We start from the raw sequence: 18,646 nt of genomic DNA on the forward strand, positions 1-18,646 counted from the left end.
TCCAAAAAATCTGCCCCAAATCCCCCCAAAAATCCTCCTAAAAAGTCTCCAAGAATACCCCTGAAATCTCACCAAAAATTCCAAAAGAATTCCCCGAAAATCTCCACAAAATTTTTTTCAAAAATTCCCCCAAAAATAAAATTTAAAAATTCCTCCAAAAATCCCTCCCAAAAATTAAAAAAAAACCTCTGAAAAATCTCCCAAAAATTCCTCAAAAAATTCCCAATTCCCCAAAATCTGCCCCAAATCCCCTAAAAAATGTTTTAAAAAAATCTCCAAGAATCCCCTCAAATCTCACCAAAAATTCCCAAAGAATTCCCCAAAAATCAATTCCCAAAGAAGTCGCCAAACATTGCCAAAGAATTCACCAAAAATCTCCACAAAAATATTTTCAAAAATTCCCCCAAAATAAGATTAAAAAATTTCTCCAAAAATCCCTCCCAAAATTAAAAAAAATTCCCAAAATTTCCACAAATCTTACAAAAATTCCCAAAAACATCTCAAGAATTACCCAAAAAATCTCCCCCAAAATTAAAAAAAAAAACCCAAAAAATGTAAAAAATTCCCCAAAACAAAAAATTCCCCAAAAACTCCCTCATAAATTTCCCAAAAATTCCCTCAAAAATTCCCAAAGAATCTCCTCGAATATTGTAAAAAAACTCCCCAAAAAACCCCCTCAAAATCCATCACAAATAAAAAAAACTTCCTCAAAATCCCCTCCAAAAATCCATCGAAAATAAAAAAACCATTCCCAAAAATCCCCCAAAACACTGCTCCCACTGTTCCCATCCCAAAGGGAATTCCCATCCCCATCCCGATCCGACAGCCCAGAGCTCCCGTTCTCATCCCAAAGGGAATCCCAATCCCAAACCCGATCCCAGAGCTCACTGTTCCCATCCCAAAGGGAATCCCAATCCTGCACCCAATCACAGAGCTCCTGTTCCCATCCCAAAGGGAATTCCAATCCTGATCCCAGAACTCCCGTTCCCACCCCAAAAGGAATCCCAATCCCAAGGCCAGAGCTCGCCATTCCCATCCCAAAGGGAATCTCAATCTCAATTCCAATCCCAAACCCATAGCTCACTGTTCCCATCCCAAATCCCAATCCCACTCCTGATCCCAATCCCAGTTTGCTGTTCCCATCCCAAAGGAAAGTTCACTCCTGATCCCACAGCTCCCGTTCCCACCCCAAAGGGAATCCCAATCCCAATCCTGATCCCAGAGCTCCCGTTCTGATCCCGAAGGGAATTCCAGTCCTGATCCCACAGCTCACTGTTTCTCCTGTTCCCATCCCAAAGGGAATCCCAATCCCGGAGCTGCTGTTTTCATCCCAGAGGGAATTCCAATCCCAATCGTGATCCCAGAGCTCCCAAATCCATCCCAAAAGGAATTCCAATCCCAATCTCAGAGCCGAGCACTTGCTGTTCCCATCCCAAAGGGAATCCCAATCCCAATCCCGATCCCACAGCTCGCCATTCCCATCCCAAAGGGAATCCCAATCCCAGAGCTCCCATTCCCATCTCAAAAGGAATTTCAATCCTGATCCCAATCCCAGAGTTCACCATTCCCATCCCAAAGGGAATTTATGGGGTTTGGGATTGGGGAGTTTCCCGTGGGAATTGTGGGGTGGGATGGGATGGAGCCGAAGGGGCTGGAGATTGGGATTGCTGGGAATCATTGGGAAAGCAGGGAAATTCCCAGTGTTCCCACAATTCTCAAAATTCCCAAGTCCCCACAATTCCCTCAATCTCCACATTTCCCTCATTCTCCCAAATCCCCACAATCCTCACAGTTCCCAAATCCCCAAAATTCCCCCAATCCCAAAATCCCCAAATTCCCGAACCCCGCTGACCTTCCCGCCTGGATCCGCGGGTTCCTCGCTCACCGCAGGCTCTGAAAACGGGGAAAAGGAGCAGCTGAATCCTACAGCATTCCCAAATTCCCCAGGGATTTCGGGAATTCCCAAACTTCCTTTTATCCCTTATTTCCAAAGGATTTTTTTTCCCCCGAAACCACCCCAGCTTTGGATCCCCCCCAGCTCTAAAGAATTCCATGAATTCCCTGGAATTACCTGGCCCTGCCTCCAGGGTTGTCCCGAGGTCCTCCAGCCCATCCTGCTCCGGGGAGGATTTGGGATGGGGATTGTTGGGATGGGGATTGTTGGGATGGGGATTGTTGGCATCCGAGGGCTCCGATCCCGGAATTTCCAGCCCGGCCTCGGCCGGAGTCCCGGAATCTTCACCCGTTGCTTTTCCTGAGAGGAAAAACCAGCGCCTGGAGATTGGTACAGGGCTCGTTTCCCTTCCTAAATCCATTTTCCCAAGTTTTTTTGCCACAATTTCCTCATTTTCCAGAGATTTTCTCCCATTTTCTCTTCATTTTTCCAAGTTTTCACCCCCACGTTTTTCCTTCCCATTTTCCCGAGGTTTTTTTCTCCTGTTTACCTGAGGTTTTTTTCCATTTTCTCAGTTTTTTTCCCATTTTTTCTCATTTTCCCAAGGTTTTTCCCCATTTTCCCAAGGGTTTTTCCCCCATTTTCCCAAGTGTTTTTTCTTTCCCATTTTCTTTTCCCATGTTCCCAAGATTTTTTCCCTATTTTCCCGAGTTTTTTTTCCCCTCTTTCTCCAAGGTTTTTTCCCCATTTTCTTCCATTTTCTTTTCTATTTTTTCCAAGTTTTCCCCCCATTTTCCCAATTTTTTTTCCATTTTCTCTTCCTATTTTCCCAAATTTCACTTTCTTATTTTCCCAAATTTTTCCCCCAAGATTTTTTCCCATTTCTCCAATTTTTCCCCCTTTTCCCCAAGTTTTTTCCCCATTTTCCAGAGCTTTTTTTTCCATTTTCCCAAGGTTTTTTCCTGCTATTTTCTCTTCTCGTTTTCCCAAGACTTTTTCCCATTTCCTTCCCATTTCCCCCCATTTTCTGAGGCATTTTTTCCATTTTTCCCAATTTTTCCCCATTTCCCCCTCACCTTCCCCATCTGGGGCTTTCTTCACTTTCTTCTCTCCCAGCGTTTTCTTCACTTTTTCCTTTTTCCCTACAAAAAAATCCCCCAAAAACCCCGGAATTCCCAATTCCCATCAGTGATTCCTTCCCAAGGGAACAAAATTCCAAAAAAATCCAAGGAATTCCAGGGATTGGAGCAAAAAAAAAAAGGGATTTGGGGGGAAAAATCTGGATTTTTTTAGGGTAAAAATCCCAAAATTTAAATTAAATCCAGGGCAATTTATGGAAAGAAAGAAGGGGATTTTTGGGGGAAAGAATTTGGATTTTTTGGGGTTAAAGAAACTCAAAATTTAAATTAATTCTGTGGGATTTTGGAGGCAAAAAAATCCCAAAATTTAAATTAAATCCAGGCAAATTTTGGGGGCAAAAAAGGGAAGATTTTAGGGGCAAATGGGGATTTTAGGTAGAAAAAAAAGTGGATTTTAGAAGGATTTGGGGGAAAAAAATTAATTTTTGGGAGAAAAGGGAGGAATTTTTTGGAAAAAAAAAATTGGGGATTCTGGGGGAGAAATTCAGATTTTTTTTTTTTTGGGTAAATAATCCCAAAATTGAAATTAATCCAAAACCCCAGCTCAGGAATGGAAGAAAATCCATGATTTGGAACCCAAGAATTCCCTGTTAAAACCCAATAGAATTAAAAATAATGCAGCCAATTAATGAATCATTAATTAAGCTAATTAATATTTCATTAATTAATAGTTAAATGAGCTGAGAAATAAAAGAAAAACAATGACTTGGCACCAATAATCTTTATTAAAAGCCAAAGAAATTAAAATTAATTAAACCAATTAAATTATTAATTAGGCTGGTCAGTTGAGAATTAATCACTAATTAATTATTAATTAGTTAAAGATGATCAACCTCACCTGTCAGGACTTTGGGGCTCTTGGTGTTGGTGCTTGGAACTTTCCTGGGAGGGTAAAAAAACCACCAAAAAATCAATTTAATCAATAATTATTAATTATTAACGCAAATTAAAGCCCAAGGTTTGAGCCCCTCAGGTACCCAATTATTCTAATTAACATTAATTAATTAATGAGGGTCTTACTTGGTGGTTGTTGGAGTTTTTTTGGGGTTCAGGACTCGTTTTTTCACCGGTTTTTTTGCCTGGAAGGGGAAAAAAAATTTGGGATTTATTAATAATTGACATGAAGTAGAACTATCAATTCTAATTAATTAATGTTAATTAAGCCATTATAAAATATGAATTATGGCCATCGTTACTTAAATTTTCATTTACATTTTATGAATAAATGTATGATTATATTAACAAATACATGAAACTGGTTTAATAACAGTTGTTAACAATTAAGTTTGTTAATTAATTTAAATTAATTTATTATTTATTAGTGTGTGTGTATCTATAAATGTATGAAAAATAAGCTTAATAATCATTAACACTTCAGTGGAATAATTAATTAATAGCTCTGGCTGGAATTCCTGGATGCTGGGCTGCAATTCCCACCCCACCCCCATTTCTGGATGAATTCCCGGCTGGAATTCCCAGATTCCTGGTCAGAATTCCCAGATCCTGACTGGAATTCCCTCTCCTAGCTTGGAATTTGTGGATTCCAGGATGGAATTCCCTGCTCCCAGTTGGAATTCCCAAATCCTGGGCTGAAATTCCCTCTCTGGGTTGGAATTCCCATCTGGAATTCCTGCTCCCAGTTGGAATTCCTGGCTGAAATTCCTGCTCCAGGATGGAATTCCCAGATCCTGGGCTGGAATTCCAGCTCCCACCCTCATTCCATGCATGCCATTCCCAGTTGGAATTCCCAGACCCTAGGACGGAACTCCCAGCTGGCATTGCTGCTCCAAGTTGGAATTCCTGATCAAATTCCTGGGTGGAATTCCCAGTTGGCATTTGCAGTTGGAATTCCTTGCTGGGAATTCCTGGTTGGAATTCCCTCTCCTGGACGGAATTCCCAGATCCTGGGCTGGAATTCCTGCTCCCAGTCAGAATTCCCAGATGGAATGCCCAGCTGGAATCCTGGCTGGAAATTCCTCTCCCAGCTGGAATTCCCAACTGGAATTGGCACTCCTGGTCGGAATTCCCACTGGGAACTGCTGCTCCACCCTCATTTTCCAGATGCCATTCCCGGCCAACATTCCCGCTCTTGGCTGGAATCGCCACTCCCAACTGGAATTCCTGGTTGGAATTCCCGGATTCCCGGCTGGATTCCCTGCTCCCAGTCAGAATTCCCAGTGGGAATTCCCGCTGGAGGCCCCGCTCCCACCTGGGCCCTCTCGGCCACGCTGATCCGGACGCGTTTCCCGTTGAGCAGCACCGGCGCCGTCTCCCCGAACTTGACGGCGGCGATCACGGCCTCCTTGTAGTTCATCTCCAGGTAGGCCTGGAACACAGGGAATGCCGGAATTCCCGGAATTCCTGGCGTTAGGGGGGAGGTCTGTGGGAATTGGGGTATGGGAGGGAAATCTGGCCAGGAGGGAATCCAAGAGTGGAGGGGAAAGGGGAAAGGGAAGAAGGAGGAAAAGGGAATAAAGAGGAAAAGGGAAAGGGGGAAAAAGGGGGGAAAGGGAAAAGGAAGGGAAAATGGGAAAAAAGGAAAATAAAGGGAGAACAGAGGGAAAAAAGGAGCAGGAAGGGAAAAAAGGGAGAAAAGGAGAATGAAGGGGAAGGAAGGAAAAAAGGAAAACAAAGGGAGGACAAGGGGAAAAATGAAGGGGAAAAGGGGGAAAAGGGGGAAAAAGAGGAAAAGAGAAGGGGAGGAAGGGAAAAGAAAGGAAAAGGAAGGAAAAACAAGGGGAGAAAGGAAAATAAAGGGAGAACAAAGGGAAAAAAAGGGAATACAGGGAATAAAGTGGAATAAAAGGGAATAAAAGAGGAAAGGGGGGAAAAATGCAAAAAAGGGGGAAAAACGGGGAAAAGGGAAGGGGATAAGGGGGGAGAAAGAGAAAATAAAGGGAAAAAGAAAAAGGATGGGAAAAGATGGGGGAATGGGGGAAAAGAAGGGGGAAAAGGAAAAATTATGGAAAAGAGAGGAAAGAGAGGAAAAAGAGGGGGAAAAAGGGAAAGGGCAATGGGAAAGGGGAAAAAGAGGAAAAAACCAGGAAAATGGGAGGGAAAAGAAGAGAAATGGGGAAAAAGAGGAAAAAAAAGGAAGGAAAAAAAATCCCTCCCGATCTACAAAATCACAGAACTCTCCGAAGTCCCCAGTCTTGGGGACAGCCCTTGCAGGATGGGATCTCCGGGAATGCTGACCCCGATTCCCGATCCCGTTTTCCGGGCTCACCTCGTTGCGGGAGCGCAGCACGATGAGGTCGCTGACCTTCCCGAAGGGCTGCACCAGCTTCTTGATGTCCTGGTCGGAAAATCCCGAATCCGGCAGCTCCGAGATCTGCAGCACGGTCCCACAGCTCAGCAGCTCCTCCCTCAGCAGCTGGAAAACACGGAGAGAATTCCCAAAAATCCGGAATTCTGCTGGGTTTTGTCACTGGGAAGGTTGGATGGGATTAGGGAGGAAAGCTGGATGGAATTCCAGAATTCCAGGATTTTTTCATCCCTGGAAGTGTCCAAGGAAAGGTGGGACTGGAGACACTTGGGATTGTGGGAATTGTGGAATAAATCCTGATGGAATTCCAGAATTTTTTTATCCCTACAAGGGTCCAAGGAAAGGTGGGACTGGAGACACTTGGGATTGTGGGAATTGTGGAATAAATCCTGATGGAATTCCAGAATTCCAGGATTTTTTCATCCCTACAAGGGTCCAACGAAAGGTTGGATTGGAGCCACCTGGGATTGTGGAATAAATCTTGATGGAATTCCAGGACTTTCCATCCCTGGGAGTGTCCAAGGAAAAACTGGATTGGAGCCACCTGGGATTGTGGGAATTGTGGAATAAATCATTATGGAATTTCAGGAATTTTCACCCCTGGAAGTGTCCAAGGAAAGGTTGGACTGGAGCCCAAACCCCTGGAATTCCCCAATCCCCCCCAAACCCCCAGAATTCCCAAATTCCCCCCAAAGCCCCGGAATTCCCAAACTGCCCCCAAAGCCCTGGAATTCCCAACCCCACCCTGTTGTAGGGCTGACTCTTCCCGGACGATTCCTCCTCCTCTTCCCTCTCTTTTTTCAGGGTCGCCCCTTGGCCTTCCGGGGCAGAGCTGGGTCCCGCCCCTCCCTCTTTCCGGGGATTTTTCGGGATGCTCCTGGAGGTTTTCTTGGGAATTCCGTGGGGTTTCCCGGAGCTCAGGGACTCCTGAACCGCCGCCTGCAGGGATTTGTGCTTCTGGAATTCGGCCAGGAATCCCGGCCCCAGCGTTTTCATCACGGCCTCCAGAGCGGCTTTCCTGGCTGGGAGAGCAGAGCAGGGATTGGTGGGGTTTGGGGGAAAAAAATGGGGATTTTTTGGGGATATTTTGGGAATTTTGGGAAAAAAACGTGAATTTTCCGCAGTACTTACTAGCTCGGAGCCTTCCTCTAACTCCTGCCTTCCTGGGCTGCTCAGGGTGCTTTAATTAGTCCTTAATTAGTCCTTAATTAATGCCCGGCTGCTGCACGGCTGCGGAGAACCCACAGGTCGGTTACTGGTCGGAGCATTCCCCATTTATTTCATTCATCCCTAAAAAAAATCCTGGGAATCCCAAAATTCCCTTTGGGAAAACCCGTTGAGCATTCCCAAAATTGCAATTAGGGGTGAAAATTTGGGAATTCCACTGAGCAACCCCGAAATTCCCATCAGGAATCCCACTGAGCATTCGTAAAATTCCAATTAGGGATGAAAAACCTTTGGGAATCCCACTGAGCATTCCCAAAATGCTGATCAGGGATGAAAAAGCATCAGGAATCCCACTGATCATTCCCAAAATTCCCACTGGATTTAAAAGATTTTGGGAATCCCACTGATCATTCCCAAGATTCCCACTGGGAGTGAAAAACCAACAGGAATCCCACTGAGCATTCCTGGAATTTCCATTGGGAATCCTACTGAACATTCCCAAAATTCTGATCAGGGATCAAAAAACCAGCGTGAATCTCAGCAAATTCCCAAAATTCCCACTGGGGGTGAAAAACCAACAGGAATCCCACTGAGCATTACTGGAATTTCCATTGGGAATCCCACTGAGAATTCCCAAAATTGTGATCTGGGATCAAAAAACCATCGTGAATCCCATCGAATTCCCAAAATTCCCACCGAGGGCAAAGAAAACTTTGGGAACACCGCAGAATTCCCAAAATTCCGATCACGGATCAAAAAACCATCGTGAATCCCATCGAATTCCCAAAATTCCCACCGAGGGCAAAGAAAACTTTGGGAACACCGCAGAACTCCCAAAATTCTGATCAGGGATCCAAAACCGTAGTGAATCCCTGCCAACTCCCGTAATTCCCATTGGGGGTGAAGAAAACTTTGGGAATTCCACTGAGAATTCCCAAAATTCTGATCTGGGATCAAAAAACCATCATGAATCCCAGTGAATTCCCAAAATTCCCATTGGAGGTGGAAAAAACTTTGGGAATCCCACTGATCATTCCCAAAATTCCCTTTGAGGGTGAAAAACCAACAGGAATCCCACTGCGTATTCCCGAAATTCCCATTGGGAATCCCATTGACCATTCCCAAAATTCTGATCAGGGATCAAAAACCATCATGAATCCCTGCGAATTCCCATAATTCCCACTGAGGGCGAAGAAAACTTTGGGAATCCCACTGATCATTCCCAAAATTCTGATCAGGGATCAAAAAACCATCATGAATCCCAGTGAACTCCCAAAATTCCCACTGAGGGCAAAGAAAACTTTGGGTATTCCACCGAGCATTCCCAAAATTCCCATTGGGTTTAAAAAGATTTTGGAAATCCCATTGAGCATTCCCAAAATTCCCACTGAGGGTGAAAAACCAACAGGAATCCCACTGCGTATTCCCAAAATTCTGATCAGGGATCAAAACAACACTGTGAATCCCACTGAATTCCCAAAATTCCCATTGGAGGTGGAAAAAACTTTGGGAATCCCACTGAGCATTCCCAAAATTCCCACTGGGGGTGAAAAACCAACAGGAATCCCACTGTGTATTCTCAAAATTCTGATCACGGATCCAAAACCATAGTGAATCCCTCCCAGCGAATTCCCAAAATTCCCACCGAGGGCGAAGAAAACTTTGGGAACACCGCAGAATTCCCAAAATTCCGATCACGGATCAAAAAACCATCGTGAATCCCATCAAATTCCCAAAATTCCCACTGGGGGCAAAGAAAACTTTGGGAACACCGCAGAACTCCCAAAATTCTGATCAGGGATCCAAAACCGTAGTGAATCCCTGCCAACTCCCGTAATTCCCATTGGGGGTGAAGAAAACTTTGGGAATTCCACTGAGAATTCCCAAAATTCTGATCTGGGATCAAAAAACCATCATGAATCCCAGTGAATTCCCAAAATTCCCATTGGAGGTGGAAAAAACTTTGGGAATCCCACTGATCATTCCCAAAATTCCCTTTGAGGGTGAAAAACCAACAGGAATCCCACTGCGTATTCCCGAAATTCCCATTGGGAATCCCATTGACCATTTCCAAAATTCTGATCAGGGATCAAAAAACCATCATGAATCCCAGCGAATTCCCAAAATTTGGGTGAGGAAACCTTTGGGAACGCCGCAGAATTCCCAAAACTCCCTTGGCGGGCGGACAAACCCCGCGAACCCGCGGCAAGCCCCCGACTCCCGCGGGGGCGGCAGTGACCTTCGGAGCGGCTGGAGCGGCGGGCGCGCTCGGCGCTGGGCGATCTCCGCGGCCGGGGGCTGCCCCTCGGGAAGGCGCGGGGCCGCTGCGGGGAGCGGGAGCGGGATCGGGAGCGGGGCCGAGTTTGGGAAAAGGGAGATGTGGGATTTATGGGGAAAGGAAGAAGTGAGAAAGAACTGGGTAAAAATGGGAAAACACTGGGCAAAACTGGAATAAATGGGAAAAAATGGAGTAAACTGGACTAAACTGGATAAAACTGGAAAAAATTGATAAAACTGGAAAAAATGGGAAAAAATGATTGAATGGGACTTAACGGGATCAAACTGGAGTGAAAGGGATAAAACTGGAAGAAAATGGAAAAAAAAAATTTAAAAATGGAAAAAAAAAAGAAAAAAATGAAAAAATGGAAAAATGGAAAAAATGAAAAAATGGAAAAAAATGAAAAAATGGAAAGATAATAGAAAAAATGGAAAAAATGAAAAAATGGAAAAAAAAAAGAAAAAAGGAAAAAAAGGAAAAATTTAAAAAATGGGGAAAAATGGAAAAATAATAGAAAAATGGAAAAAATGGGGGGAAAATGGACTTAAACGGATGAAACTGGAATAAAAGGGATAAAACTGGATAAAACAGCACTAAACTGGAAAAAATGGAAAAGTAGACTAATCAGGAGTAAACTGGAAAAATCTAGAAAAAACTGGAAAAAATAGAGAAAAATTGAGGAAATTGGGAAAAATGGAAATACTGGATTAAATGGGATTAAATAGGAATAAGAGGCATAAAATTGAATAAAAGTGGAAAAAATGGAGAAACTGGGGAAAAATGGGCTAAACTGGACTAAACTAGATAAACTGGAAAAATGGGAAAAACTGGAAAAAAACTCGAAAAAAACCAGGAAAAATAGAAAAACTGGAAAAAATGGATAAAAATATGTGGAATTTAAGGTACCTCCAACCCAAACCAGCTTGGAATTCTATGGAATTTGGGACAAAATCCCATAAAAAGGCCCTGAAATTTTATAATAAAAATGTGACCTTGCAGAGAGGGGTTGGAGAGGGCAAATCAGGCAAGAAATGGTTAAAATTAATTAATTAATTAATGAGGAATTCAGGGAAGGAATGAAAATCACAAGGTACCTGCTGGAGGAGTGAGCCTCAGGATTCCACTCGGGATATCTGTAGATGACAAAGGGAAAAGTGTCAGTGGAAAAGCCAAAATTCCCTAAAAAAAAGGGATTTTTCTGGATAAGTATTCCCATTTGGGACCCCAAAAGCACCAAACGTTGATTTCTGTTTGTCCAAGTGAGGTTGGATGGGAATTGGGATCGTGGGAATGTCCCTGGATGGGATTCCAGGTTCTTCCCACCCCAAACCATTCCAGGATTTTGGAGCCCCCTGGCTCTGGGAGAACTGGGAATGTTCACCTGGAGAGGGGAAAATTCCAGGGAAAATTCTGAGGGATTCCAAAGGGGAGCTGTGATTTTGGGATGATTCAGGACTGGATCCCAAGGGGTGTTTAAAATCCCAAAACATTTCTTGGGATGGGGGGAGAATCCAGGGAAATGCTGGGGCTGCCCCAAACCCCTGAAATGTCCAAGGCCAGGCAGGACAGGGCTTGGAGCAACCTGGGATAGGGGAAGGTGGGAATGGGTGGGATTTAGGGTCACTCCCAACACAATTCCAGATTCTGCTCTGGAGCCAGGCTGGGAGAGCTGGGAATGTTCCCCTGGAGAAGGGAAATTCCACGGAAAGCTCAGAGTCCCTGAAGGGGCTCCAGGAGAGCTGGAATTTCGGACAAGGCCTGCAGGGACAGGACACAGGGAATGGCTCCCACTGGCAAAGGGGAGATTGGGCTGGGATCTTGGCAAGGAATTCCTGGCTGGGCTGGAGTTTCCAGGGAATCCCAGGAATTCCCACCCCTTGGATCCCTGGCAGTGTCCAAGGCCAGGCTGGGATGGACTTGGATCCACCTGGGATTGTGGGAGGTGTCCCAGCTCAGGGATGGGGTGGAATTTTTGGGATTTAAGGTCCCTCTCCAGCATTCCATGATTCCCAGTGGAACCCCAGTAGATCCCCAATGGATTCCCCAATGGGCTCCCAGCAGATCCCCAGTGGATCCCAGATGGATCCCCAGTGGATCCCTTACTGTTGGCGCAGCCTGCGGCAGCTCTCGAGGTGGGCGGGGTTGTTCTGGTGCAGGATCCAATCCTGGGGGAAAAAAAAACATTGGGAAAAGTGGGATCAGGATGGAAAACCCCGAGACCATCCCAATCCCTTGGAGCTGGTTTTTCACTTCCCAGCCCATTTTTACCTCGGAAAAGTCAAATTTCCATGGCATTCAGGCAGGAGGTTAAAAGCTGATTATCACTGCTCCAGAACAAGAGCCTCAATTAAATTAATTCAATCAATTGATTGCATTAATTAATTCAATCACTTCATTAAATCGATTAATTCTTCAATCAACCCACCCCCACGCTGGGGATGGCAGCAGCACGTGGATCACCAGAGGCTGCTCCAAAAAAATTGGAATGAAAGGGAATAAATCCATGGTTTGCTGTCACATCCATGAGCAATTCCAGCTCCCTCAAAATGTGGCATCTCCACATCCAATCTCATTCCCAGCACGGAATTTCCGTGCCTGGAGCTCTGGGAATGTTCAGTTCCCATCATGTCACAGCTCAAAGGTCATTCCAGAGCCTCGGGATGTTTTTCACGCTCCTTTGTAGTTTAAAAAATCTGATAAAATCAGGATTTCATTCCATATAAAAATGCCTAAACTCAGGTTTAACTGGGAATATTGACAGGGAGCTGGGAAAAAAAGGAGGCAGTTTTCTACAGAGAAGGGATATTCCTTGGAAAACTCTGGAATTCTTCAAGGTGGAACACCAGCAATGATAATTATTAAATATCCTTGGGAAAAAAATCAACTTCCAGCTGCTCTTAGATCACAAATTCCAATCAAATACGGAATAATTAATATAAAATAATGGATCTGAAGAGTCAGGATGATGGAATAATTCCCACGTGGATAAAGCAGCAATTTCAGCATTCCAAGCAGGTTTTCCCTAATTCCAGGCCGTCCCTAAGCAATCCCATTCCCAAAGATCCGGATTTTTGCAGGCTTCAATTTCACCAGGATAAACCAAAGCTGTTCCTCAAGGAAAACTTGGTGGGAACAAAAAGGGAATTTGACTCCCAGAATTCCAATTCCATGATGCCAAGAAGGGGTTTTGGCTCCCAAATCCCTCCAGCTGCTGATGCAAGACTTTTGGGAATCTTCTTCTCCTTGCCAGGTCCTCACCAGCCAAAGCCCTCTGGATTTACGGATTTTCCTCCTTTTTGTCTCGTTCCTGGCCCTTCCCACTCTTTGGGAATAATCCACTGCCCATGGGATCATCATGGAATGGTTGGGTTGGAAGGGAACCTAAAGATGATCCCAATTTCCCAGGTTGCTCCAAGCCCCATCCAGCCCGGATTTGGACATTCCAGGCATGGAGCAGCCATGATTTTTCCTGGGATCCAAAGAAATCCTTTCCCTAAAATTACAGGATCTCTTCCCATAAATCTTGGTGAGAAGAAAAATTCCATCTGAACTCCTCCATTCCCACCTTCCCTAATTCCATCCCAACCTCCTCTCACTCACGGATCACCACCAAGAAATCCTGGAAGCAGAAGGCGGCGGAGCAAAGTGTCCAATAAAGGAATTCCGAGTGCAAATCTTCACGGAAAACTGAAAATCCCAAGGATTTCACAGATTCGAGGTCCAAGGAGGCGTCACCCCCAACTTTGAACGGATTTGGGGAACAAAAGTGGATAAAAATAAGGATAAATCCCATCCCTTGTGCTGGGAATGTTTCAAATCCACTTCATTCCAGATGTGATGGGACTGAGGATGAAGGAATCGTTGCTATTCCAAAAAATCTGCTCCATCCAAGACATGAAGTGTTTGGAGAAGGAGGAATCCCACAAATCCTGCTTTGTTATTCCCACGGGACGCAATTCTGAGCGGAAAACGAAGCTGCTCCATGGAACATCCATAAAATCCTTCGAGATTTTGAGGATTTGGGAAATCAGAATTGAAAGGGAACAGCAGCGGGGTCAGACTCCGCCTATCCTAGAGCAGAACTTGGAATTTTGCCCTAAAAAAACACCCAGGACACAAAGATTTTTGGGAATATCTCGCCTAAGCATCGATTTTTGCCTCAAATTCTGATTTTAATGCCCCAAAATCCACCTTGGTGCGGCTGCACCTCCTCACAGCCAACCCTGAGGATCCCACAGGAACATTCCTCAGGATCAGAGTCCAACCTCTCACCACATCCCTTCCTGCCTGAGATCAAAATGAGGCCAAATCTGTTAAATTCTGGCGCTGCCCCAACCCCATCACTGACACCTCCACAAATTTCCACCATTTTTTTCCACAAATTCCCAATATTTTGGACCTGCTTCAAAGTTGAAAATTATCCGTTTTCCATAAAAAACTCTGGATGCAGGTGGGAAATACAAAAACTTGTGGCTTTTAGACCAAAAACCCCAAAACCTTAAAATGTAACAGCAATCTGTAAAAATGACATCTAGGTGGGATTTTTTCCCAAGGAAAATTCAGTTTCCAGAGTTTTGGCAGAGCCAAGCTGGAGGGACGATGTTGGGATGAATATCCCACATCCAGGTGGGAACCTCTGGGTTTCATATTCCAGTGGCTGGAATTCTCTTCCCATGGGCAATGCAGCACGGTTGGATCCAAAACGAGTCAATCCAAGAGCAGATTTAAAAAATCCATGGAAAAACCATGGAAAAATGGAGCTCAGCACCAACAGTCTGGACTCGGAACCCATTGCTGGAATTTTGTTTTCAGGATCTTCAGACATGGGACAGAGAAGGTTTTCATTGCTGAGCACCTTCATCATCATCCAATGTCGGTTCCTGTTATCCCAGAATCATGGAATGGTTTGGGTCGGAAGGACCTTAAAACCCATCCCAACTCCTGCCACGGCAGGGACACCTTCCCCAGTCCCAGGTGGATCCTTCTCCAAGTGAACATTCCCAGCTCTCCCAGCTGGCTCCAGAGCATCTCCATGGCCTCCTCTGGATTTGCTCCAGCAGCTCCAGGTCCTCCTGACGTTGCCCCAAAGCTGGAGGCAGCTCTGCAGGCGGGGTCTCAGCTGGGCAGAACTCCCACCTTTCCCGCTGCCCAGGGCACAGGGATCTGTCTGGGACATTTAGAGCTTCCCATCCACAACATCCCAAGCCCTTCTCCGAGGGCTGCTCCAATCAGTCTCTTCCCACCTGGAAGACTGGATCTGTGCCGGGATTGTCCTGCCCCAGGAGCTCCTGCCCTCGCTGAGCCTCACGACGTTGGGATGGTCCAACCTCTCCAGAATGTCGTGGAAAATCCCTCCAGGTGTGATCCCAGTGCAGAGCATGGTGTCACCTTCACCATGCCAAGGGTGACCAATCCCGGTGTCCTTGTCACCAACGGAGACGTTGAACTGTGCTGATCCCAATCCTGGGGTGGCTGGTCCCACCTGGGCAAGAAGCTGGTGACAACTCCAAGTGCCACCATCCATGAAATCCCTTTCTCCAGGGTGGGGACAGCCATGCCACCTGGGACAGCATCAAATGTCTCAAGTCCTTGGGAATCACCGGATCCAGTGGCTCTTCCAACCTGAGGTCCCATCCAGCTCTCCCAGAATGGGACAGGGAATGGCTGGGAAGACAAATCTTGAATGTCCAGGTCATCTCCAACCACCCAAAACCGACCAGATTTGCTGAAATGCAGAGCTGGAATTGAGAGGAATTCTTCGATCTCTGCAACTCATGGATACACCAGCTGGACATTTCTTCATCAGTTTTATTTTTGGGATAAAATTCCCAAACTCTTGTGGGTTCTTCTGCACCAGGGCCAGTCCTGGGAGGTCTCCTGTGTCCCTGGGAGACAAACACCAAACGCTTCCCAAGGGAAGGGAATCCGAGCCAGAGCTAAAGGACAGGGAGCAGATTTGGGAGGCTACAGTAGGATCAGGATTCCTGGGAACACATCCCACCCCAGTGCCACCAGGACAAGACTGCACAACCTTTAATCCACCCCAAAACCCTCAGCCAGAGCTGATCTGCCAACAGATTTTTAGTGACAACATTTCCCTCCTTAAACAAGAGAAGAATTCCCATCTAAATTAATTTCCTTTTCCCAAACTGCTTTTCCCCTTTTTTAACATGCCCCTATTTTCATTTTCCTGTTCAATTTACCCATTTTTTTAAAAATCATCCTTCTCTTCCCATTTCCAGCTGCCCACCGCCCTGGCCCTCAGCACTTCCTGGGAAAAAGGGTTTGGGAATTTCTGTTTGTTTTTCCCTAACAAAGCCATTCCCATTTTCAGCCAGATTTTTAATTCACAGCAAACAGAGCCTAAAATCTCCAAGATTTTGCCAAATTACAGAAATCCCTCCCCCACAGCCTCTCCACACTTTGCAATTCAAATATATTAAATAATTATTAATTAATTAATTACTCTTGGGTTTTTTATATCACATTCTCCCACATTTTTGACAGATCAAACCTCAGGCTTTTCCAGAAAAACCCACAGCTTCCAAAACATTTTTTATCTCCCAACAGCCACCATTTTCTCCCTTTATTTTTTCCTTCAAAGCTGAAACTGTGATTTCCTTCAAGGCTGAAAGCTGGCAGGATGAATGGACGCATTTTCTGCGTCGCCCCGAGCCAGCCTCTGGAATATTCAGTGTTGTCACACAGAGCAGATTTGGAAGATGAAATTTCGGGTTCTAAATGGGCTCTTTTGTTTTCAGGCAGAGTTTGGAGGAGAAGGAGGGGGGGAATGAACACACAGACATCTCACCCGCCCCCAGACATGATTTGAGTCCCCACACACAACATTAGTATTTCACTCCGCTGCTTGAGGTTTGTTTTGTTGTTTGAAACCCGCTGCAAAGTCAAAAAACACTTCAATACTAAAATAATAAAAATCAACACGTAAAGCAACTCTGAAATGCAACTGGGAGCAGAACATGCCGTTACAATCATTTCTAGCACCATTCCCAACACTCAAACTTGGCGACCAGCATCCCAATCCATGGAATTCCCAGGAAAAACAACCAGCGGCAGGAAAAGGTGCCGAGTACACACGCTTAGGGAATAATCTGGGAAAGCCACTCACCTTCATATGAGTGCATTCAAGGTTACACAGAGAACACAAATGTGGGAATATTCGCGGCGACGTGGCATAGTAGTCGTTCATCATGGACGGGGTGGGCAGGCGTTTGCTCTTCTGGTCCGGGAACACGGGCAGCCAGGACGCCTTCACCACCCCGAACGGGGATTTGATGGGCTCCTGTGCTGGTGGGTGGAAGGGTTTGTGGTAGGGTTTGTGTCCCGCCGAGGTCCCGCCGGCAGTGCTGGGCCCGGGATGGGCGCTGCCAGCGTCGCGCTGCTTCTGCTCGTGTTGGCTGATGGCGGCCAGGAGCCCGGCCGAGAAGGGCGGCGGCGTCAAGGGCGGCAACACGTGCTGGGACACGGGCGGCTGGACCAGCGGCGGCATCACCGGGGGCAGCATGGGCTGCGGCAGCGGCGTGGGCAGCAGCGCCGGCAGTATGGGCGGCAGCACCGGCGGCATGGGCGGCTGGGACACCGGCTTCACCACCGGCAGCGCGGCGGGCGCACTGCTGCACAGCACCGGCACCTTGGCCGGCGGCTCGGCCGGGAAAAACGATGGAGTGGGAGAGGAGTCAGTGGGGAAAGCCGGCAGCTTGATGAGGTCTTCGGCCGGGAACACGGGGTTGCACGACACGCTGGGCGGTGGGACGGCCACCGGCACGCTCTGCTCCCGCTGGAATTCTTCCCGGATCTCCGTGCTCGAGCTTTCGGGATTGTAGACGCGCGCTTCCAGCGGTTCCTCGGGCAGCGCCTCGGGGTTGTAGGTGCGGATCTCCAGCGGGTCCTCGGTGTAGCCGTACTTGCTGGCGTGGCCGTAGTCGATCACTTTGCTCTTGACGGTGGCGCCGCTGCTCTCGCCCACCGGCTCCTCCCCCCGGCTCGGAGCGTGCAGCCCGGACACGGCGTGGCCCATCTTCCGGATGCGGATCTCCCGCAGGATCCGCGGCATGTTCTCGGGCGTCAGCTGGTCATCGGGGTAGCGGCTCAGCTCCTCCAGGTCTTCGTTGGACAGCCCGAAGCTCGCTAAAATGCTGGAGGCGCTTTCAGGCGTGTAGCGGTTCTGGGGGTTGGAGTTCTGCTCCAAGACCGGCGCCGGGCCGGGCGGCTTTGGCCCGGCGGTGCCGGGGCCGCCATCCCAGCGACTGGTGCGTGGGTCTCCCTTCTGCTCCTGGTGCAGGCCGGTCTTCTCCTTGACTTTCCTGGGATCGGCCCTGTGCAGCGTGACGCGGACGTTGATCCTCTGCGAACCCGTCCACTGCAGCGCATCCTGCCCCGAGAATCTCTGGGGCGCTCCTTGGGGCGTCGCGGGTGCGGCTTTCCTGGGCGGCCCCGCCGCGCCTCCGGCCCCAAAACCTCCCGGGGGTTTGCTGCCCGAAGGGTTGGGTCCTCTGGGCCTCGGGGGCAAGGTTCCTCTGGGGCTAAACATTGCGTCTTTCAGCAATGCCTGGCGGGCGCCAGCGTGGGGAGGTGCCCGCCCGCCGCTGGCAGCCAAGTGCTGGAGAGCCAAGTGGGTCTTAATTTGGGCAAGCTGAAAAGGAGGAGGGCCCAACACAAGGGGGCTGGCAAGGCCAAGGTTCAGGGAATTCACAAGTGGTGCGAAACTTTCCAAGAACAACACAAAGCTGCAAGTTAAAAGACAAGGATTAGATGGGTCATCTTTGGCATCTGCTCACAGCGGCTTCTAGGACGGGGAGAAAAGCAACCCGAGGCACAGAAGCGGGATTTGCACCACAGTTTAAAGCACTCAAAATTCACAAAAAAACCCGTTTTTCTTTCAC

General features: G+C 47.0%; 1 protein-coding gene across 1 annotated transcript in view; it reads right to left on the reverse strand.

The window, feature by feature from the left end:
- Positions 1-1,381: 1,381 nt before the first annotated feature.
- The window catches only part of LOC121359114 (zinc finger protein 638-like), a 28,046-nt gene continuing 10,781 nt past the window's right edge, over positions 1,382-18,646 (reverse strand). The window contains exons 2-13 of the mRNA XM_041477823.1: positions 16,873-18,490; positions 11,847-11,908; positions 10,838-10,876; positions 9,705-9,880; positions 7,043-7,320; positions 6,260-6,406; positions 5,243-5,359; positions 4,054-4,112; positions 3,872-3,915; positions 2,971-3,036; positions 2,072-2,254; positions 1,382-1,893 (exon numbers count right to left, since the gene is read on the reverse strand). Coding sequence (XP_041333757.1) covers positions 1,787-1,893; positions 2,072-2,254; positions 2,971-3,036; positions 3,872-3,915; positions 4,054-4,112; positions 5,243-5,359; positions 6,260-6,406; positions 7,043-7,320; positions 9,705-9,880; positions 10,838-10,876; positions 11,847-11,908; positions 16,873-18,490 — 2,896 coding nt within the window. The 3' untranslated portion in view covers positions 1,382-1,786. The remainder of the gene's footprint in view (positions 1,894-2,071; positions 2,255-2,970; positions 3,037-3,871; positions 3,916-4,053; positions 4,113-5,242; positions 5,360-6,259; positions 6,407-7,042; positions 7,321-9,704; positions 9,881-10,837; positions 10,877-11,846; positions 11,909-16,872; positions 18,491-18,646) is intronic.

This window comes from Pyrgilauda ruficollis, unplaced genomic scaffold (assembly GCF_017590135.1).
Source record: "Pyrgilauda ruficollis isolate IOZ18807 unplaced genomic scaffold, ASM1759013v1 scaffold415, whole genome shotgun sequence".
Taxonomy (NCBI): domain Eukaryota; kingdom Metazoa; phylum Chordata; class Aves; order Passeriformes; family Passeridae; genus Pyrgilauda; species Pyrgilauda ruficollis.